Below are 23444 nucleotides of genomic sequence, written 5' to 3'. Positions count from 1 at the left end.
TTGCCATGTCGAGAGAGTTCAAGACGCCCCGTGAATGTGACTAGTGTGTTAGCAAATCTCGGAGCCGGTGCAGAGAACGAGAGGCCAGATGCGCACGGAGATACCGTCCAAGCTCATTGGTGTCTGTGCAGTGCGGCCGGGGCTGGCTCTCAAGGAGAGGCTGCGAGGTAGATAAGAGGCCTGCTGGTCCACGGTGTTCACTGACATTTGTCATTACATTACATTATATCAGATCCGTGACAGGTTCGGGGGTGCAGGACCTAAAACTTTCACGTGCTCTGCTTATCATTGGAATGTGACTTCATGTGCGTCGTTTATTAGACTAAACTGGATTACAGTTTCTTTTCACATCGTCCTTTCTTGATTTTCTGGTTTCAACCCCTTTCTGATGTTGGCTCAGTTTCTTGCTGTCAGAAGTGTCCTGCAGAGGAATTTGGCGAACTGCAGGTTCAGACTTCGGTACTTTGTCTTAATGTGACGGTAAAATCCCTAGCAACATAGACTAACAAAGAGGATTGGTTTGAATCAGTAAAATGTTAGAATTACCAAATATTTTTCAAGAACTTCGCTGTTATTACTTTTAAGTAAATACTGTAACTCAAACTAGGCTAATCGAGCGCCTAATAAAGATCCTTAGGGGATCCTGCTTTAGGAGAGAAATAAGAATGATTTGCAATTAGCGCACCAATTGTTTATGTAAATGGAGTTTCTGAAAAACTGGATTGTGCTTGAAAACAGTTTGTTCTCTTAAGTATTTTAAATAGTCCCTATGAAACCCTGTGTAATACACTGCCGGTCAATTATATGTGGTATAAATACCTGTTTCACGAAGACCTAATTTGACATTATTAGCAATATTGGAATTTCCAAGCTAGTGGAGTCCCTGATCCTTACCCCCCAATTCTTCCACAGCACCTGCACTTGTGTATTTTAACATGAATTAGTAAATTTAACAACTATCTAATGTGTTCTGCTGTGTGCTTGGCAGTGTGTTCTATAGAAAAGACAGCAGCCAGCACCCTTATGTAGCTTACAGGCTAGCAAAGAAATCAAGCAAGTCCACAAATAAGTACACGTATAATTAATTATAGTAGTGAAGCTGAACGGTGTATTACTTTTTAATTAGCGGTCTAACGCACCAGACTGTAAGTTCCATCGGGACAGGGATTGTATCTGTGTGTTGTTTGTTGATCATGGCATCCCAAGCCCCTCCTTCACCTCTTGCCTGGCGTGGAGTAGATATTAGGTTGAATTGTGTGACACTGCCACGTTAGTAGGTCAGAAACCATTGAATATCAACAGCGTCATATGGTTCAACGTACTAGTTGTTGAGTCAATATGTATCGAATGTTGACTGTGCGTTGTAATCAATGAACTCTGGGAGCATGCTGCGTTTCACACGGTTTTCTTCAGCCAAGGACATGCTTGCTACCCTACTGGAAAAGGAATTTTAAAATTTCAAAGAGCTGAAACTCAGGGACCTGTGATGTAGATAGGGTGCCTCGATGGGACTTCGGAGCCTTGTGTTTGGTATGGTTTCTGTGCAGTTCCTGGCACGTTTCCCAGGCTCAGGTGCTGTCAGCAGCCCAGAGAATCTGGGAGAGGTTGTGGGAAAAGCTGACATGAAGGAGGAGATCTGAGCGGGATGGCCCCGGAGAAAGGAGGGAGGAGAGACCTATCAGCAATGGAAAGACCCGTCCCTTTAGTCCAGAGTCAGAGGGAGCCCTCGCTTTTACGGCCCAGACCTCACGTGTTCTCATATTCGACGCATTTGTGTGTGCCCACGAAGTGCCCAGTTACTTGCTAGGCACCGACTGTCCTCATTGTGAGCCTCCTTTGTGCCTGATGGGTTGTGGGCTGGCTGTAGATCGCTGGCCCATTGGAGGCAAGGGTTGAACTGAGGAGAAGGCCCAGCTGGGCCCTGCTGGGAGAAGCCTGGTGCTCTGGCCTGTGGCCTACTCTGTATCTGTGGAACTGGGAGTCGGGTCCAGCCTAGGGCTTGGACTGAAGCTTCCCCAAACCTCCTCTGCTAAGTACTTTTTTTGCATCTGTTTGGATTTGTTGGCCTTCTCTCCAGTTTCTCTGCACAAATGTCCAATTGTGTCCACTCTATTATCATGCTATTTTCTCACACCCACAGGATAATTTCTAGTTCAGCTCAATTCCACAGCTCTTTGTTGAGCACCCTTATGTGCCAGCACAGGATGGGGGTGGCAAGTGAGGAAAACACAAATATGTGACATCGGTCCCTGCCTCTGGCAGATGCCGTTGGTTGCCTACGTGGCAGCCGTTCTTTTCTTGATGGCGGAGCCCTGACTTGGTTTGAAGGTCATGCCTCTCTCTCTGTGCTACTCAAGGAAAAGTGACCCTGCTTCCAGCTCCAGAATAAAAGTCGACTGATCTAAGCCAGTCATAAAGGCCCATAGTTTAGACATGGGCGTTTGGCAGAGTTTTGGCCAGTGAGATATGAGGAGAAGTCTGCTGTGGGGATTCTGGGAAAAATGTCTTCTCTTAAAAAGAAACACAGAAGGGGCGCCTGGGTGGCTCAGTCGGTTAAGCGTCAACTCTTGGTTTCGGCTCAGGTCATGATCTCGAGGTTCGTGAGTTCGAGCCCCGTGTCAGGCTCTGTACTGACAGTGTGGAACCTGCTTGGGATTCTGTCTCTCCCTCTCTCTGCCCCTCCCCCACTGGTGATATCTCTGTCTCTCTCTCAAAACACACACACACACACACACACACACACACACACAGAGGAGGAGGACAGCTCCTTCCACTAGATTCTTGGAAATGAGGCAGCCATCTTATCACCATGAGGAAAGGAAGTCTGTTGAGCCCTCAGAGGTGAGGACCCAGGGTCCTTGATCACAGAACCACTAAAGACTGACAGCCTGGCCTCCATACTTTCTGTCTTCACTGTTGCAGCCAGTCGAGTTGGTGTTTTTGGCTACTTATAGTTGACGGCAACCTGTATTAGACTCTCCCTCAAAGGAGCAGGAAATAAGGATTTATTCTCATAAAACAGTACGATTCAGCTTATCATCCACAGGCACACTATTCAGAGCCAGCGTTCAGCCCCATGGTGAGCCAGAAGGGAGAGAGGGAAGTCCCTTGGCCGGCAAAGCCAGAGCAAGGAGATTGTATTTGGAATGGATCCTGAGGTGGGATTAGGATTTGTGTGGGAAGAGCAGGAGGACATTCCGAGCAGCGGATGGCATGAGCAGACCTGCAGAGATAGGAGTGGCCAAGGCGCTGTCGGAGAATGGCGAGATTACGTCCTAATTCCACAGGCAGATTCTAGAGCACGGCGAGCTGCAGGCTTAGAAGGTGACCCTTGATGGATGCAGTGAGAGGCGTTGTGAGCAGGGGAGAAGCTAGGAATGGGGACCTTGAGGGGGAGGGGGAGGCCACCATGTGCCGGGTCGGTTAGAAGGGAAGACAGCAAAAGCTGAGTGGAATAATTCGGTTATAGGTGGTGAGGTTTGAGGTGACAGCAGTAGGAAATGGAGGAAGATATCGGAGGAAAATTGTAAAGGAGTGAAGGAACTGCTGAGAGACGGGTTGATTGAATGCGGAGAAAGGGGACATCTAGAAGCTGCCTCTGAGTGTTTGAGCGTGATGACATAAAATGGACATTTGAAAGAGGGGATCGATTTTAGGACGATGCTGTCTGGTCTTTGCCACTGAGGCTTTGAGGTAATGATGGAAGACCTAAGTAATGGGACCTTGAATTCATCTGAAAATACGGGTCAGGCCTTGGGAACGAGAGGCCAGGGCTTATGATGATGTGTCAGGGACAGCACAGATACACGCATAGCCCTCCAGATCTGCACAGTTTTGTGGGGTCATGTGCCTGTTCTTAGACAGTAAAATGGGTGAGGAAGTGGCAGGTGTCATCTCCTGGCGGAGGCAGCTAAGAGCCAGTATTCTTGCATTTCTTCCCCCCCTTTCCCCTCCCCCCAGGCCCAAGCATCCTGGGGGCCAAGGGCCACGGGCCTCGGATACGGTCACAGGGGGAGGAGGGCCTCCTTCCAGCATAAGACTTTGATTGTTCTGCCCTTGGCCGGGAAGTCGTGGTGGTGGAAGCCAGACCTGAAGCTGTAACAGAGTGGCGCTGCTCCCTGCTGCTTGTGCAGGGTCCAGGTGATACGTGGTCTTCAGGTTACGCTTCAGCACCTACTTCTGACACGGTTTGCTCAGAGGTCTGCGTGGAAGGGGTTAGAGCTCACCGGCTGCCTCTCGTTCTACCTCCGGGGCTTAGTGGTCTTGGAGGGTGAGTTTACTTCTTGCCTCTAATACCAAAGCCTTTTAGCTTTCCAGGGTAGGGGCTCCCTGCCCACGAGCTGTGGTAGGGAGACGGCCGCTCTCTCCAGGGGTACCAGCGTGTCCAGTGGCTTGTGTAGGGGAATGTTTCGGTGGCCGGTATCCACTGGTGACCAGCTTGAGCGTCTCAATCATCGGTGGGTCTAGACAGGGAGCTTCAGGAAAAAGTTCCAGAGCTCCACGGTAAGCTAAGAACGAGGTGCAAAGCCCAGTTTTTTTAACCTTCCTCTTCTCAGAAGATTGGAAATGTGCCTTTTCTTAAAGGCTCGGGAGTGTGTGGAGCAAGGCAGGCCCTGGGCCCAGACCACTCTTTGCCACGGCCGGGTTCATGTTGCCGGGCTGACTCACACTATTTTCCTAAGGGCAGGGGCCCTGATGAAGCGCTGGGAGGCATTTGACATCTGGTTTTCGTCAGGCAGCGAGTAAAAGTGCAGATGCCGAATCTGATCTTGCCTTAAACAAAGCAGAGCTGGATGCAGGGGAAGGGCCTTTGTGAGGCGCCTCTCCTGCTCCGGGTGCGATCTCTGGTGCGCTCTGTTTCTCGTCCAACTGGAAACTTGGAGGCCCACGGAGACCCAGCAGAAAAGCCTTCAGACGGAGGGATAGCCAGGCATTGGCCCCTCGGGCTTGTCTTTATGAATTTGAAAACTGAACGACATGGAGGGACCGTTCCTCTGTCTAACGTTTTTTTAAATTTGTCTTCCACTTTCAACAAAACCGAGGTGTCCTGAGTATTTGTGGGTACCGGTCTGTTCATGGGTAGCCGCCCTTATTTTACCCACTGCTCTCCCTGTTTCCTCTGACAGGCCTAGAAGGTCCACGTGTCGTCCCAGGAGGAGATGACACCAAAGCCATCTGTCAGCCTGGCCTTTTCCTTTGTCCATCTGTCCTTCCAGTCATCCTTCCATCTGTCTAGCCAGGCCACATTCAATAAGCATTTGTTAGGGAGCCTGCAGTAGGATTTGGGGCAAGCTACTTAACTCTTCTAAGCTCCCATTTATTTCCTCATCTGTAAAACAATAGGAGCCACTCATGTGGGTTAGTGGGAGAATTGAACGGGGCCACCCTAGGGAGAGAGCCCTTGGCACGTGCCTGGTGCCTGGTAAATGCTCAGCGGAAGTTGTCCTTTAGGACCAGGGGGCCTCCCTGGTCAGCTGACTGGTGGCAGGTTGCCTTGGCCATTTGGAGATTGGATTTAAGCCACAGTACATAGTTGCTGAGCCATTAATGCAAGACCTTTGGACCACATTGTCGTCACATTCCTTAGGATATCTTGCCGTTCTTGTTTCAGTCTGGGCGAGGCCACCGTAGCAGGGCTCCAAGAATCTCTGAGCCTTTGAACATATCCACTGGCTGCGGAGTGTCCACCAGCCTTGGCCTCATTTGACGTTGAGAGCAGCTACAGCTCTGAGGGGGTTTCCTCACCCCATTGATTGGGCCCTACCCCCTGGGGCTCGCCTGCCTGTCTGCCCCACCTCTTTTGCCACCCGCCAGCCCTCTGCCTCTGTGCCTTGGCTTATGCGGTGTGTCAGCCGGCCTCGCTTCCAGCCTCCTCTATCTGCTCAAGCTCCTGTGTCTATTGGAGCTCCTGTTCTCTTGCCTGTTCTTCAGGATTTCCCCCATTTTGCGTTCTTTTCCAGTGCTCTCAGGGAGCGGTGTTGATGTCATTTCACGCACCGTGCTGGGGTTTATGGAAAGAATGTGCGTTGGCATTTGAGCGTAAGGAATCCTAGAGTATCTGTTTAGAGTGTCCTGCGGAAGTGAGTTGTTTATTGCTGGCTGGCGTGCTGGGGTGTGGGGGGGCCGGGGCTTGGGGAAATGGATACCTGTGTTACCTGGGATAGCATCCCCTGAAGCACAGGGACCCCACAGGCAAGAGTAGGCTGGCCAGTGCCGGACTTTCCTGCTGGTGGCAGTGGCTCCTGACCCGAGGGAACCCCAGTGTTTGCTCCCCTCCCTTCCCTTGTTGTCCAGACTTCGCCGTCTCCCTCCTCTAGATTTCTCCACTGACAACTCACTTGCTTTTGCCTCTGGTGACGTTGGTATCCTGTGAATACTCTTCAGTGGCCACTTTCTGCCTCCTTCCTACTCTCCTCCAGTGACTGACTTGAGGACATTCTCGCCTGCGCTCTTTATGAGCCAGAAACTACCCGTGTCGCGGCTGGTCAGCGTATTGTGCTAAGAGGAACTTGTGAAGTAAAACGAGACACACTAACGAACTGGCACCTTTTGCTTCCGAGCCTTTGAAGGTTCCTAGGAGTCTTGCAGGTCCATGCTTTCTGACCTCAGCCCCTAGAAGTCTCCAGCTCCCCCTGAAGGCAATGATAATGGCATTTACCCAGGAGCCAGGCGCGGGAATGCGCTGTCCTGGCGCCTGTGGGAAGTGACGGGGAGTGGCCGAAGCTGGTGTTCCATGTCACAGAGCCCAAGGGTTCAAACAGCAGTGGGAACAAGCCACAGTGTTTTATAAAGGAGACTTTGTCCTGCTCTAGCTCCACTCTGTGTTTAAGCTGGCGACAGGGGGAGATGATGCAGTTGTGGGCAGGCACTTGCACGACCTCTCATTAAGGCAGGCGAAATGAGAGGCCTGGAGGGCCCAGCCAGGCTGGCCTTGAGCAAAACGGTCCACAGCTGTCCGGCCCTTGCCACCCCCTCTGTGCTGTTCTTGGTCTCCCCACTCCACCCCCCCACCCAGCCCCCGAGCAGCCATATCCACGGCTTCCCTCTACCCTGTGTCCCACTCAGGCTACAGCCTGCTCTCCTGGTCTTCACCGAGCCCTCTGGTGCATCCCTGACCCCTGACCCGGAAGGTTTATGGATCGGTAGGGTGGCTCCTTTGCACTGAAGAGGGAAGCAGAAGCTGACATTTATTTAACCCCCAAGTCAGTCCAGTCTGTGTGTTCACACACATTCTCTGACTTCATCCCTGCAGTTTCGGGTCAGAGGACTGTCATGCAACCCCTTGTCCAGATGGGGCAGTCGGGGCACAGCGAGGTTGTGTGATTTCTCCAGGTCACGGCCAGCACAAACCACTTCCTGCTAAGGAAAAGGAGCCCAGTATTGGTCTAATCTGCTTTATTGTGGGGTAATTAACATGCAACAGAAATTTACCAGTCTTAAGTGTATGGTTCCATGAGCGTTGAGGGATGTTGGTGTGAACCACCATCACAATCAATAGAGAGTGGTACTTTTGCCCCCGGAAGTTCCCTCCTCACACCCTCAGAGGCAGCAGGTACAGATCTGGTGTTTGTTACCACAGTGCTGTCCTGGCCAGAGTGTCGGCCATATGCAGTCCTGCAGTATGAAGCCTTTTGAATTGGACTTCTCTCACTCAGCATAATGCTTTTGCGATTCATCCATGTGCTTGCATGTACGGATAGATCGCATTCTGTGATGGACAGAATGTCCCGTTGATGGACATTTGGGTTGTTTCCAGTTTGGGGCTAGTATAAATCTGCTGTTTCGTGTACGAGACTTTGTGTGGATATAGGCTTTCGTTTCTCTTGGGTAAATAAATACCAGGAGTGGGTATTGCTGGGTCATACGGCGAGTTTACATGTAACTTTATAGGAAACTGCTAGACTGTCTTCCCCAGTGGCTCTGCCATCCTCCTTTCCCACCAGCAGAGTATGAAGGGGGACTAGCACAGTTGACTTCTAACCTGGGGCCTTTCCGGTCATCCCATAGGGTCACTAGCTGCTGTGGTGTTACTGGCTGATAATCACTTTAATGTGTACTGAGCTTGCACTTTTCCTTTCCTCTTCTTTTTCTTTTTAAAGAGTTGTTTGCCTTTATATTTATTCAGATTAGAGAATTCTAGAAACCCCAGAGCCATTTGGGAAAACACATATTTGAGATTCTGTTCCTCTAGAACCATCCTGGTACAAAAATCAGTATCAGATAGGGTTCTCCTGAGAAAGAGAACATAAACGTTTATAACATGAACATATATGCATGTATGCATGTGCGCATATATATGTATGTATACATATATGTACAGACATGCATATGTATACACACAGGCACACATACAGAGATTTAACTTTTGGAATAATTCTTGTGGTTCTGTGGTTGGCAAGTTTGAAGTCTCTAGGGAAGGCCAGCATACTGGAAACTCAACAGGATTTTACCCTGTGGTCTGAGCCTTGATTTCTTCTTCACTAGGGAAACTTCCATTTTTCCTCTTGAAGATTTCAGCAGAGTAGCTGAGACCCACCCATGTTTTCAAGGGTAATATCCCCTCAAGTCAACTGATTGTAGATATGTTTGGTTCCATAGCTGGCTCGTGTAGTGGCTAGGTTATAGTAACCAGTTACAGAGCCTGCCCTTTTAATGTGGGGTTTCTGGAAAAGTCTTAACATTTGGAGCCAGCTGATATTAGAGAGGTTTTCTCCAGGTGGCCCTTGGCAGCCCAGAGCAGCCTCCTTCGCTGGCTTTCTTCTCTGCCATCACCTCGGTTTGTAATTTGGAGTCATTGCTTGGGGCTCTCCTTAACAGGTGCCCAGTGACTGCGGTTTTCCTGCCTTACTTTCCAGTTAAGGTCCCTGATGTTTTGGCAGTCCCAAATGGACAGGGACGCTGTCAAATCATCATTGGCCTTGGTGTGGCTCCTGGGGAAATAGAGAAAAGGAGTTTGAGGAGCATGTGGCTGGGTTCACCTTTTTCTTTATTTGTGGTGGCATTTCCTGTGTGGGGACCGCTGACAGGTGTTCTTTGGTAGGGGTCCAGATGAAGGAAGCACGGGTCCTCTGGTCTGAAACATTGGTGTCACGGAGTAGAACGCTGAGCACGGGTTTGGGGAGGGCAGGATCAGCTGGGGAACCTGACTGCTAGGCTCTTCACTGTCCTGCCCTTGAAATGGAAAGTGTTGGTTTCCTGCCCTCCCCCTGACTCCTGCTAACTCCTGATCTTGGGTGAATCATCAGACCTTTCAGGACCTCAGCTTCCTCACTGAGGAGTAGGGACAATGGTCCGCATTGCACGGGGGGTTCAAGGGTCAGCTGTGCTGTCCATGGGATAGTGTCTTGTGTACACACGTAATGTCATGAGACTTGGCCTTGGCCACTGCCCTGACACTCGAAAGCCACCTCCTCCAGCCCTCCTCTGGGATCGCTGTGACTGGGGTAGGCTGGCCCAGGGCGCTGTCAGCTGAGAAGGCCGGCCTCCGAGAGCTTGGGGCATGGAAACTTCCTGCTTGCTCTCACAGACTGACAGAAATAAATGCACAAAAGAGGACTGAGCCGCTGCTGAGCGGCCAGGAGTCAAGGACACAAAGGATGGTCAGGGGAGTGAGTCAAGGCCCCTGAAGGCCACACGATGAGTGTCCATCGCAAGTGGGATTTCTTGGTCACCCAGGGTTGTGAGTACCAAAGTCGCTGGATTGCCGAGGAAGATGGGCCTTGGGGAGCCTTGTGGGAGGAACAGGAGCTCTAATCTGGGAATCCGGAGACCTGAGTTCTCTAAGCCCCTTTGTCAGGAGCTAACCATGTGACAGGTGACATGGCCACGTGATACTGACAGGTGTTCTTTGATGAAGGAAGCACAGGTCCTCTGGTCTGAAACATTGGTGTCACGGAGTAGAACGCTGAGCGTGGGTTTGGGGAGGGCAGGATCAGCTGGGGAACCTGACTGCTAGGCTCTTCACTGTCCTGTCCTTGCACAGGTTGAGCTCAGTTTCCTTTTCTGTGAACAAGGGAGTGGGACAGGATGATCTGACTCTGGAGCTTTCGCGTAGCATTTGGCGAATGAGGCTCTACAACTCCAGTACCTCTCACTGTGCTTTTTGGACCAAAAAGAGAGTTTGCAGCCTCTGTTGTTACTGGGAGGTAAATCCCTGTGGCTAATGAATAACTGCTTTAGGGGCAGAGGTGGGGGGAGTGGAGGCTGCAGAGGAAGGTGGTGGTGGGGTGGGGAAGGTTCCAGACGGGGGATGATTTAAGGCAACACTATGCAGAGGAGCCTGAAAATGCCTTTGCTGAGCGGTGTTTGCCATGGGCTCCCTGGCAGGTGGCCTGGTGGCCCCCGCTGATGTCTGCCACCCTGAGCTCTCAGGGCCCAGCACACAGCAGTGAATGATGATGGTGCAGTGGGCCTCCTGCCCCGAGGGGTTCTGCCTGCTGCCACCACGCCCTGCAGCTCAGGACACTTCTTCCCCGACAGCCCTGGAGCTCCTGGCTCTAAACCATGGGCTCTAATTCTGGCGGAGGCTTTTCCTTTTCCACATTTTCTTATCCACTTGAGCAAAATGCTCTTCCTTCCTCGCCGTGCAACAGGAGTTTTTAGCTTTCTCCCTGGTCAAATTTTGCTCTGCCCTGAATCCCACTCTGTTGTTTCTTTAGGTTTATCTTTCATATCCCAGACCTGGACCCCTGCCCCTTAAGCATAGGGACTCAGGTCCTCCTGGCTCTAGCTGCTTGGAGGCATCTAGAATTCTAATATTATTCATCAAGGGTAAAGTTGCCCTCAGAAATGTGCAATATGAAGTCTTACCTTATGGAAGTCATTCCAGACGTCAGAACCAGAAGCCTGAGGACCAATTTCTTTTCATTCTGAAGTTTTCTTTAAAAAGATAATTCTTGCACCTGTTAAAAGACAAATTTGGAAAAATGAAAACACACAAAATGTTCCATATTTCGAAGTAAAATTCTATGGAACAGCATCTTGGGTGGTTTTTAATGGTGACCATCCTACCAATAGTACTTAAAAGTTTGGTAACATTTTAGGAACACTAATTGGATGAATACCGTTCCTAACTTTTCTGACTTAAATCATAATAACACAATTCAAAAGCCCTTCTCCAAGCTTCCTTTTGTCCTCTGCTGCCCTTTTAGCTCTGCCCTCTGCCCTCTCGGAAGGCTGCCCTCTGCCGTGATCACTGCTCTTGTTTCTTTGAGGTTTATCTTTGCTCTGGATGCTGCTACTGCTTTTTCTTTTTTTTAATTTCCTATTGTGGAAAACTTCAAACGTATACTCAAGTGGAGAGAGTAGGATAATGACCCCCACGCACCCATCACCCAGTTCCAGCTGTTATCAGCTCACAGCCAGTCTTGTTTTATCTGTACCCTCACTCCCTTTCCTACCCTTCCTGTATTATTTTCCAGAAAACCCAAGGAACACTTATTATCTGCCCATGTGTTGTGGAAAATTCTTGTCCATTAGGCTGCATTTTTCAGTAATTTGTGTTTGCATTTAAAATCCCTCTTCAGAATAACAAGGAGGTAACATTTTGTCCCCATCAGATTGGTGAAAAATGTAGAAGCCAAACAATAGCAGGGAGTTGACAAAGACTTGGAACAGAAGGAACACTTAAACCCTGACCTTGGGAATGTAAATTGGTGTGCCAGTGTTGCAGAGCGATTTGGGCAGCGCGTAGCGTGACTGAAGATACCCTTAGATGAACAATTACAAGAATATTCATTGCAGTGAAGGGTCGGAAACCATTTAAGCATTCATCAACAGGAAAATGAATAGATAAATTGTAATAGATACAGTGAATATTCATACAAGGGACTATGATATGCAACAATCAAAAGGAATGCACTTGGAGTGACAGATGTCAACAGAGATTACTCTCAAAAATGTTTTGTCAAGTAAAAAGATGCAAAGTGCATTCAGCGATGACATTTTAAACAATTTTGAAATGTGCAGAAACTCTATATTGTTATACATCTATAGTAAAAGCATAAAAACGGACGGGAGTGATAAATGCCAAGTGCAGGATGTTGTTGTTTCTGCAGTGGGGGCGGGGGTGGAATGGGACTGAGGAGGGGGAAATACAGACACGGGCAGCATCTCTAGGGCTTACTTCCTTGGAAAAAAAAAATTAAGCAAGTGTGGCAAAATATTAGGATTTGACAGTCCTGGAATAGACACAGGTGTTTATGCTTCTTCATTCAAAAATTAAAGAAACGTGCAATTATTTTCAGTCTTCTGAACTTGAGGTGGCTCCTGTTGTCGCATGATGTCATTAGCATCTAGACTGAAGCTAAGAAACGTGTCCGTTCCTGAGAAAATGCATATTTTGTCATTCGATGACAGTGGGTTGTGGATCCCCTTAAATTTAATAGGTTCCTAGAGGCCCACGATTCCACGTATTTTCCAGACACTTATATTGACAGTTAGAAAAAGCCAAGTAATGAAGCCTTAATGATTTGACTTAACAAGTTATAGAAGAAGCAATTACATTGTGCTTCCTTTCTTCTTTTGGAGAAGGTGGGAGCAGCGTGTGGGAGGGGCAAAGGGGGACCCTTCCTTCCCTGTATGTAGTCTGGTCCTAGATGCGGTCTCCTTCCCCTCATCTGCAGTCATTGAACACCCATCTCCACGCCTGAGGCTTGCACCGGAGTAGGACAGATGGTCCCGGAGGAGGTAGGATTTGGAGAATGAGGCCTGGGTGACCAGATGTACGCAGGATGGAGTTCCCATCTTTATACCAAGACATACATCTTGAAGACCTGGTCCCTGCCTGTCCATCTGCAGCTGTGCTCCGTGTACCTGTGCTCATCCTGGCCTTTTAGCCAGAGCCCACACTAGTCCTCTTGGCGAACTCACCCTTTATCCTCTGGTTTTGCGTGTGCCCTGCCCTCACGTGTGGATGAGTGCCTCCCTATACCTGTCCCTGGGCTGCCTGTCCTTAACTCCTGTTTACTTCCCGAGATGCCCTCCCTGCCTCTCCCCAGGCTGACCCCACCCTCCCATGGTCCCTGTGCAGTTAGCTCCTTATCTGGTTGGTGCTTCAGCCCATGCCCATCCCCCTACCTGTTACTTTTTCCTGGGCAGTGATGCAGGTAGAACGGTTCAGAGTACGGACCCTGGACAGATTACTTACCCTGTGGGCGCCACATTCATCTGCAGACAGGGTGAGAAGGGCACCGACCTCACGTTGTCGTGAGGGCTAATTGTGCCCCACGTGAGGCCTTTAGAGCAGGGCCTGGCAGGACTCAGTGCTGAGACTAGCTGGTGCCACTATTGTTATTTTCCTGCTTCCTCCCCCTTCCTCGTTCTCCTTTTTTCCTTCCCTCCTTCCTCCTCCTTTGTCCTTATTGTTGTTCAGTCACCAACACAGGCGGATGGAAACCATTGTAAGCAAAGCCTATTGGCAAATTTTGGAAGGACCAGGGGGAGATCGGATGGATGGGGGTGCGGGCCTGGGATTTGGACACCTTGAAGACCAAGGTGGAGGTATTTAGACGAGAAGGGACTGGCAGAGTGGAGCCCCTGGGAATAACACATTTTCTTAAAATTCAGTTGTATTTTTAATATGTGCGGAATGGCTTAGGACTTGGCATCAAACTGCATTTCCTGAGAATGCCTACTGTGTGTGCCAGCAAGAGGCATGGTGATGCAGTGCACCTGTGGGCGGGACAGGCAAGTGGAGGTCTTGTGCCCAAGCATCCTGTTCATAGTTCTCTGGCTGGATTAGGGTATTGTAGGGTTCTGTCCTTGACCATTCTGCACTTTTTCTGGTGAGTTTTGATGAAGGTGAAGGTCATAACTCATCTAAAGTCATTTAAAGAACTTAAAAACAAGAAGAGACAGCAAATATGTTGGATGGTAAGGAAGACAAAAAACTAGGTAGGCTGATGTTCTGCATTCTGTTACGATAGAACTGGGCTAAAGGCGAGGTTTGGAATCTTAGCTGCACAAGTGTGAGAGGGGGAGGCTGTGGGAAGGATGGCAGGTTGTAGTTGGCAGGTACCAACCATGTGGTGTGGCCACCAAACAAAGCTGTCTTGTCTGCACAGAAAGAAATTTGGTGTCTAGAACCAGCGTGGTGGTCTGCTTGCTCTATGCCGGTCAGACCACAGGTGGGGGACGGCATGAGGTTCTGGGTAACACGTTTGGAGGGACAGAGGCAAACCGGAGCCTGTTTAGAAGAAACAGGGGAAGATCTTGGGCTGTCCAGCCTGGAGAGGAGAAGCTTCAGAGCTTCTAGATGGCAAACTCCTTGAGCACCAAGATGGTTCCTGTGCATCTCTCGTAGCCTTAGTACCTGTTTCAGTGTCTCGTGCCTAGAATGTGCTCAGTTATTACCCACTGAATGGGTAGACAAGTGGCTGGGCTCGTCCTGTGTCCAGGACCCCTGAGCTTAATTTCAGTTCAGAGTAAAGAAGAACTTTCTAACAGAACTTCTCCATCTGGGCTGCCATCAGTGGAGATGAGCCACAGGTGTGGGGAGTCAGGCTTAGGGGGCAGTGAGACCAGGGGGCCCCAAGAATCATTCTTTACATCCCTGAGTCAGGGCTTTGTGTGGACGGAAGTAAAGGGAGTGGGTAGAAAAATCTGTGATTGCCAAGGGTGGCCAGGAACAAGTAGATTTGTAAATGAATCTGCTGGAAACTTATCAACGCACCCCTCCCCCCGCCAAACAATGCTTTTTGTAATTTCTGGTTAAAATGCCCTAATTTGAAATAACATCGAGTAGGATTTAAGTTAATAGTGTGAATCGCAGTCCCATTTGCTCAGCCTCATGGCCCAGATCGGCAGAGCCATTTGTCACAGTTGGTTTTAAAGCCAGGAAGAAAAATACTCCTGGATGCTGGCCAGGACTTCTTGTGGAGATGCTGTCTTTGGAACATGGAAGGGGTGGGTGGTGAGAAAGCTGAGGTTGGGCAGAAGGAGGGCCATGTGCCGGGAGGCAGGAGATGGGGTGCCAGTTTCCGTCCCTGGCTTGCTGGTTGACCTTGGCCGAATCCTGCAACCTCTCAGGCCTCGGTGCCTGGTGGAGAGGGGGCCCGGCAGAGCATGCCTTCTCCAGGCTAGGCCAGGACCTTCTCGTTCTTTTATTCAGTCAACTAATATTTGGAGCTCCTCTTAGGTACCAGGCACCATTCTAGAAGCTGAGAATCCAGCAGTGCCAATACTTCTTCTAGTTTTAAGACCTAGGATGCTAAGAGTGGCCTCATCCATCCTGGAGACCAGCATTTCTTCCAGGCAGAAGTGCATGCAGACTGTTGGGAGCTCAGGAAGAGTTGTCAGCAGCCTTCCTCCTGATGCGCTTGAGGCCTGAGAGGGAGGAACCAGGGCCAACTCAGAAGTGCATGAAAATCAAGCTGTGGAGATTTGGATCGCTGAACACATGCTCCCCAGAGCACCTCTGAGAATGGAAGGAACCGTAAAGCTGTTGTAGGGAAGGTGGTCGTGGAGTGGGGCTGTCTGCAGGGCAGGGCCCCCCCTTTGCTGGAGGAGGCTGTGGGAGGCCTCAGGTGGGCTGGTGGGTGGGGGGAGGGTGGTGAGGCACCTGTGGGGAGGCTTGTTCTATGGAGTGGAGGTGCACTAGGAAGGGGGTTCTGGGAGAATGAGCGATTGATTCCTCCTGCAAGCATGTACCAGGTACCTGCTGCTGAAGTGCAGAGGGGCCCATATAGATGGGTTACAGGGGGGCTGTGACTTCAGCTGCCCGGAGGCTAGCAGGGCAGAAGAGTGTGGGGCGAGCTGCCCCAGGGGGCAAGGACAGCCTCGCAGCAGAGATGACAAATGGGCTGGGCCTTCAGGAGGGACTAGGAGTTGGCTAGGTGTGGGGCAGAGAAAGAGCCATTCCCAGGAAGGGCTTTGGAGTCTTCTGAGTTTGCATTTGTGTTATGGGTGGAGGCGGAGGCCCCGTCAACAGGCTCTGGTCATTTGATTCTTGGAACGATGGGGGATATACTTCAGTGCCCAAAAAAGAGGTGGCCATCACAGTGTTCGAGGCTGAGAATTCTTTGTGCTTAAGCTGCCATAAGTCTTTTCTGGAACACTGTGGGTGTAAAACAAAAAATAGTCCTTCCTGCTCTGTGTGTGGGGAGTTGGAGGGATGAGGGCTGGGAGGTGGCTGGCGGGCCAGGTGCAGAGGGTAGCAGGTGGACGGAGGTATGGCTGCCCGAGGGGGCCACAGGAGGGGCTGAGAGTGACTGAGTCAACAGGATTTAGAGACGGTCCACATTGAGGTAGCAGAGAAGAACAGGGATCCCCCCCTCTGCCAGGAAGAGAGCTGAGGAAGGTAGACATCAGTGGGGACTGTTTGGGAGGAAGTCAAGTATGGGCAGACACAATGAATTTATTTAAACACATTTCTGGAATTGGTGGCTCGACTCCAGGGCTTGGCCAGGCTCCGTGCCTCAAAACCAATGAGAAGTGGGGGCAGGGAGGAGGGAGCGCCTGGGTGGTTCAGTCGGTTGAGTGTCCAACTCTTGATCCCAGCTCGGGTCATGATCTCATGGTTCATGGGTTCAAGCCCTGCATCGGGTTCAACGTTGACAGTGTAGAGCCTGCTTGGGATTCTCTCTGTCCCTTTCTCTCTCCTCTCCTCTCCCTCTCCCTCTCCCTCTCCCTCTCCCTCTCCCTCTCCCTCTCCGTCTCTCCCCTTGCCCACTTGTGTGCACATGTACTCTCTCTCTCCCTCAAATAAATAAACTTAAAAAAAAAAAACACTAAGCAGTTGGAACCTGAGGTGAGTTTGAGATGGGGTCTAGACCTTGGGGATTCCATTGTTTAGAGGCAGGTTATCAGTTACATAGAGCTTTTCAACCAACCACCCCTAATCTTGGTGGCTTAAAATAAGAATCCTTTTATTCTCTCTCAGGAATCCTGTAGGCCAGGACTTCAGGAAGGGTTTGGCTGGTAGTGATTCTGGCTTAGTGTTTTTGGTGAGGCTGCAGGCAGCTGTCGGCTGGGACTCCAGGAGGTGGAGCTATGGGGACCAGCCTCTCTTTCTCTTTCTGTGGACATTCTTGAGGGCTGGCATGGCTTCCTCCCAGTATGGTGGGCGCAGGGCAGTCAGGCTGCTTCCATGGGCCCCAGGGTTCCAAATGAGTGTCCTGAGAGAGCCAGGTAGAAGCCTCTTGTGACCCAGCCTTGAGGTCATGAGTGTCTCTACTGCCGTAGTCATAAGCCTACCCAGATTCAAGGGGAGGAGACTCAGATCTCATCTCTCCATGGGAGCCATGTCAGAGTCAGGTGAGCAGAGCACATGGAACGAAGGTACCATTGTGGTCAACTTTGGGAAACACTTGCTCAAGTGGGGAAATGGCAGGAACACTTGAACTACCCAATACATTACAGGCAGAGAGTTGGGGACGCCACCTGTGGTTGGTGGGCAGCCCAAGATACTGGGCACACAGGAGAGGATGCAGCAAATGATGATGAGCCTGACGAACGAGATGTTCTGGGCCTGAGGAAGCAGAGGGAGGGAGGGCGGGAGGGGCAGAGGGAGGTGCAGTTTGGCCAGAACCATGTGCTTTTGGTGATTAGTTGTTCTTCACGTGCTTGAGCCCATCCCCCCCACCTTCCCCTTAGGGCTCTAAACGACACTTCATTAGGGGAAATTGTAAGTTATCTTAGTCTTTTTTATTGTCTCTGGATTTTACTTTGGCATAGCATGCATTTTTATTCATTTACTTTTGAATGAGTGAATGGATGCACGTGTTTAATTTAAAAAGATGCACAAGGATGTAGATGGTGAAGATTAAGTCTGCTCCTCACCCGGTCCCCGGAGAGACTACCGCCGTTGCAGTGCACGAGTGAAATATTCTCCCTGCTCGTCTGGTCTGGCCCTGAGGTTCTTCCCTCGCCACTGCCTCCTCTCCAGACCCGACGACCCAGCCACCTTGGCAAGAAGGCAGGGCCTGCGGACTCCGGGTCAAGCCCAGCCTGGGGCTCTGTTCAGGTTTTTCTGAACCTGTCATTTTAGATGTTGCTTCTAATTCAAGTTGGATTCATTCCACGTTGGTTCTTTATTTCTGCTTTGTGTGGTTTCTAAGTGTTCTTTTACTCCCAAGATCCCGATTTCTGATATTTTTTGTTCTGCCAGTTCCACGTACGTTTCCCTGGTAAAGAGACGTCTGTATAGTTGGGGGAATCCACGGGCTTTGAATTTTGGTAGTACAGAATCACATAAACTTGGAGCTAAAATGGGACTGTAAGGAATGTCTTGTTGTTTTCCCTTTTTGTTTGTTTGTTTGTTTTGGTTTTATTTATTTATTGCACGTAGGGAATTCAGCCCTAGAGAGGAAACTGAGAGATTGTCTAATGTAAAAAACGAAACAAAATGAAACCAAAAAAAACAAAACACCTCCCACAAAAACCCCAGACCAGCTCTGCTCTACTTCCTTGGGATGGATGTCAACCTGCAGAGACCCCCGAGTCCCTGGAGCAGGTGGTGGGAAGTTCCTGATCCAGCCCTGGACAGGAACGCCTGAACCCAGGATGTTCCAAATGGCTCGAGTGTGGGGACCCTGGCGCCATGCCCGGGCCTGGGTCGACTTCTTAGCTGGCCTTCAAAAGGACAGATTGCAGCTGGGCTCTGCGCGGTACCTGAGCGCAGCTCACAAGCACCAAAGTCTGTGTCTCTGCACTGCGCAGCATCGATCCGTAGCATTCGAAGCTATTTTTTTCTGAGTGTCCGCGAAATTCATTACTTTACAATGAGCCTGTCAGGGATCACCGCAGCGAAGAAGCTTTCCACTCAGGTCCCAGTGCCTCATTCTTAGCGAATTTTGCCTTAGCTAGTAAATCAAATACGCTGTAAACGCACTAATGTCACTATCCCCACCAGTGGGGATCTACAACTTTGTCAGAGCCCCTTTCTGTCTATTGCCTCGCCTGTTCCTGGTTGCGGCCCTTTACTTTTCCGGATTTGGCTGGAGGTTCTGCAGAAAGGTTTTTAACCGCAGCTCCTTTGCCCGTAAAAAGCACCCCATGCAGTGGGGCCTGTGCTTGGCTCTACGGGTATGGTGAGTTAATCCCGCCAGACAAGGGGAGCTCTAAGTTAATGAGTACAGTCTCTCTTTTCCCTCCTAGAGCATGGATTTCCTGTACAGTCCGTGCTGAGTTCCGGGAGACAGAAACGTGGCTGAAAAAGGATCGCTGAGCAGGATTAAAAATTAATCCTTCAGCGTCCACGTCCTCATTTGTTGCCTTCCAGGTTCGGTTTTCTTTCTGCCTCTGAGGACCCCTCATTCGGAGTGTTGTGTGGTCAGTTACTCCACGGTTCTCTTGAAAGCGGTTTCGGAGACGCTGTTTAAATCCTGGTGGGTATGTCGCCTTTCAATGGCAGTCTTCTGTGCCGAGGGATGCTGGCAGCCCCTGCACCCCCAACCCCGCACCTGTCCCCCCGCACCCACCCCCCTGCCACACACCCACCCGTAGCTCATCTGGCCCTTCACAAAAGGCAACTGATAACTCCCCTTATCAGCACTAGATGTGTTGGAGACCTTCGGGGATGGTCAGCGTTTTCTGGTTTTGATTACCACGTAACTATTTTAAATGTGCAGCCCTAGCAAAGTGATAACCTTCACAACCATATAATCAGAGCCCTCATTAATGGGATCATTTTCTGGGTGGAACATTGGTTGTCTTTCCTCCCTTTTCTCAACCCAGCGTTCGTTGATTGAGTCGTGTGAGTCGAATCCTTGACTGCCTTCTGGGAAGGGGCTCTGCCCTTGGTGACTTCTGCTGTGTCTGGACCTTTGTGGTTAACAATGCCCATTTGGGAGCTGTGCGGTCTACAGCTGATGGAGGTTTTGAGGAGGACCGAATGCCAGGTATTTGGGAACAGTCTTGAATTAACCGTCTTCTGGCAACTTTCTCAAATGGCTCAGTGGCTTATCATGGCCTATGAGGCACCTCCCGTCTGAGTGCCTGCCATCCATCAGCTGTGTGACCGTCCTCTGCTCCCTCTGTCCTGCAGAGGGCTGTTGGAGGAGGTGATTTCGAGCTGCAGGTGGTGGGGTGGTCTGGACAGTGGGGCTCTCGGTCCAATGATGACCTCATCAGCTTCCCCACAAACCTGCTTCCTCTGTCTTCTGCACACCTACCCAGTGGCCCAGATCTGGGAGTTGCTCTGGACAGCTCCCTGGACACCCTTTCAGGCTCTTGACCACATTTCCGTGCATCTTTTCTGCCAGACTGCCTCCCTCCACCTCCTGTGATCTGCTCTACTTGGGGCCTCAGTGGCACTCTTATGGATCACCGTGAGGATCCCCTGCTGGGACCCCTTTCCAGTCATTCCTGCCAGAAACATCTTCCCAAGACATGATTCAGAATATATATTCTCTTTTTAACACCCCCTCAGTGACTCTTCATTGCTCTTGGACCAAAGCCTCTTTACCATGGCAATAAGCCCCTGCTTCATCTTGGTCTGAGCCCTCTGTGGGCCCTCTAGCTCCCTCACGCAGCTCTGTGTGGACTCAGCCTGCTCTGTGCCGAGGTCCGGGTCGTGTTGTTCCAGCCTCACTGAGCAGGAATGCCCGCTCATCCTGCTTCATACTGGCACAGGGAAGCGCTGTTCTCTGAAGCTCTCCTGACTCCCCATGGTTGGCAGGGACGGCTTGCCCTGTGTCCTCCATATGCCCTTCACAACGCTGCTGGCTCTTTGCAGCCTTCGTTTACACATCTGTCTCCACCTCCTGGACTGTGAGGGGATTTGGGTCTTGTAGTTCATCAGCCTAAAGAACACAGCGGCTGGCAAAGGAGAGGCACCATCTGTATTTGTGGAATGGATGAACAAGGAGCCCATGGTAGTGGCTTGCCATCCACTGTGGCTCTTAATTTCTCCGAGCCTCCGTTTGCTCACCTCATCTCTAAAATGAGGACGGTACACTTCTCTTAGAAGACGGCTATAAGTTAAAATGAGAACGCACTTGTGGAAAACACTAGTATGGTGCGGGTTTGGCTAATGCCAGGGATTTAGCAGGTACTCAGTCCTTATGGCCCTTTTCAGGTGACAGCCAGGGATAAAGCCTCAGTTTCAGGATAACGCATCCCATTACTGCCTTGAATCTTTTGTCTCCTTTCCGAGAGGTCTTCTGTCTTGCCCCTAATTAGGAGGGCGTGTCTGGGGAACACCTTTAGCGTCTGGGCTGGGTTTGCCACCATGGGGGCAGAGGCCTTTGAATCCTTCCTTCTTTGTGGGACCGTCGGCAAATGTTCAGAATCCCAATCCTGAAATCTCTGTTCCTCAAGGCTTCTCCAGGGCCTTTGATGGTGCGGCCGCCCTCGCTCTCAGGCTCTCAGTAGGGAACTACAAACAGCCTGTAACGCATGTCATGTCCTCGGCCCCCGGTATGTCAGAGGCAGCCTGCATGTTAATGCCGGAACTTCTGCTTTCTTGGGGACTCCTCCAGCTGGCTGTCACTCAGGTGCCTTCTTTGTACCCTGGAAGGACGCTTGTCATCAGGGCTCACGGTTTCCATTCATGCTGTGCAGGGGCATCCAGTTGGAAGAAACAAGAGAAGAGATACGTAAGGGGGCTCGGAACAGATCAACATGGAATTGTAAGTTTAATAGCTTGGAAAATTAGGAGTTTTAGCAAAGTGACTAAATAGCTTAAAAAAAAAAAAAAAAGGAGATGAGGTCAGACCTGTTCTGCCAGACCCTTGAGCAAGTACGAAGCTCAAATAGAGGGCAACTGATTAACCATGCGACATGTCGCACCTGCCAGGTCACCTGGCCAGCCTGGCCCTGGCTGATTTTGCCATCATATTCGCTCTCAGCCCTTCCCTGTTTCACATCACCCCACCACCCCTGCCCTGCACAGGCTGCCTGGCCACCCCCTCCCTCTCCCCCTCACACAACCTCAGACTCATCTGCACAAAAGCATTCACTCCTCTCCGACTCCTTTTTTGGGGGGTGAGGGGGAAAGCGGTCTGAGAATGCCTTTCCAAGTGTAATCCATGCAGAGTGTAGAATGCTTAGGGAGCACGACATGCAAAGAAAAACTGTCGCTTGTGACCCTACTGTCCTTTAGTGTTTTCCTGAAGATGAGCCCGGTTCTTTCCCCACACATACATAGCGGGATACGGGGCGTGGGGGAGTTCCTTACAAAAACACTTTCAAACCCTTTAGAGCCTTTTCCTCCTTTACTTTGTAATAGGCTTTCAACATTTTATTTATTTATTTATTTATTTATTTATTTATTTATTTATTTATTTAATGTTTATTTTTAAGAGAGAGAGGGACAGAGTGTGAGTGGGGGAGGGGCAGAGAGAGAGAGGGAGACACAGAATCTGAAGCAGGCTCCAGGCTCGGAGCCGTCAGCACAGAGCTCGATGTGGGGCTCGAACTCATGAACCGTGAGATCATGACCTGAGCCAAAGTTGGACCCTCAGCCGACTGAGCCACCCAGGCGCCCTCAGCATTTTAGGTGTTCATAATATTTCCCTATGATTTTTGATGTCTTCGTAGTATTTCGCCACAGGGGAAGGGCCGTAATTTACGTAATAGAGCCTCGCTCAGTGGACCTCTCCCTGCTTCTGCAAGCGCCCCACCCCACCCCACCCCTGCTCCATGTTCTGTGCTCCCCAGTAAGAACAAGCAGGGGACCCGCTGCTGGCTACCTGGTGATAGTCATGCTCAAAACATGTTCCTTGAATTAAACTGGAAAAATATGCAACCCAAGGGCTGCCCACAGAGAAGGGCAAAGTGCAAGACACGGAACCACCAACAATGAAAGTCAAAGCTGAGAGAGGAGGAATGGCCAGGAATTATTATGATAAGGTAACAGGTGCTTGGGAAAATCCCCAGAGGCAGTGTCCATGCACTTGAGTATTAATTTTTAGTTGAGTGTGGATGTTGGTGCTTTATTGGTGTGCTAGACATATTTCAGGATCCCTGGCCACTCATGCTTGAAACAGGGGGTTGCCCCCTCCCCCATGGTTCCTGCTGCCTTGTATACAACAAGGACCAAGGGGGTAGTGGTATTATGCCAAGTAATGGAATACAGAAGCCTATCTGGTCAAGTCTGGCTTGTCAATCTGGTCAAGTGTGTATCATAAATGGTCCCCAAATCCACAACTAAGCCTTTGAGGTTAGTGTCTGGGGATTTTGTACCAAGAGCCATAGTGGGATGTTGTGAGTATACAGTAATAATAGGCATATGTGAACTGAATTGTTGGAGCACAGAAACTTTGGCCAAGTAAAGGAAGCCCATCCTTGAATAGAAGAGGGCCTAGGTCACATGGGTCTCCAGTTCCGGGCTTTCTAAGATCCACGACCCATACTCTTGGGTTGTTTTGAACTTCCACAATATGGCTTGTCAACCCCCCTTCTTCACTCCCCCCCGCCCCGACCCTGCCACTGCCACTTGAGTTAGTCGAATGGGCCCCTGTGCTCAGCTTCTTGTGATTATCTGGCTAACCTCCAAGAGGTGG

At 50.3% G+C, this 23444-nt stretch overlaps 1 protein-coding gene across 5 annotated transcripts in view; it reads left to right on the top strand.

Moving 5' to 3' along the window:
- The window catches only part of IGSF3 (immunoglobulin superfamily member 3), a 93157-nt gene that overhangs the window by 13513 nt on the left and 56200 nt on the right, over positions 1-23444 (top strand). The window contains exon 1 of one of the 5 annotated variants that reach the window (XM_053214664.1): positions 8623-9679. The exons of the other annotated variants lie outside the window; for them this stretch is intronic. Coding sequence (XP_053070639.1) covers positions 9637-9679 — 43 coding nt within the window. The 5' untranslated portion in view covers positions 8623-9636. Of the gene's footprint in view, positions 1-8622; positions 9680-23444 lie in introns of those variants that run through there. 5 annotated transcript variants of the gene reach the window in all.

The sequence above is a fragment of the Acinonyx jubatus genome, chromosome C1, assembly GCF_027475565.1.
Source record: "Acinonyx jubatus isolate Ajub_Pintada_27869175 chromosome C1, VMU_Ajub_asm_v1.0, whole genome shotgun sequence".
Classification (NCBI taxonomy): Eukaryota; Metazoa; Chordata; class Mammalia; order Carnivora; family Felidae; genus Acinonyx; species Acinonyx jubatus.
The sequence above is the reverse complement of the archived record's forward strand: the minus strand, read 5'-3'. Positions and strand labels throughout refer to the sequence as shown.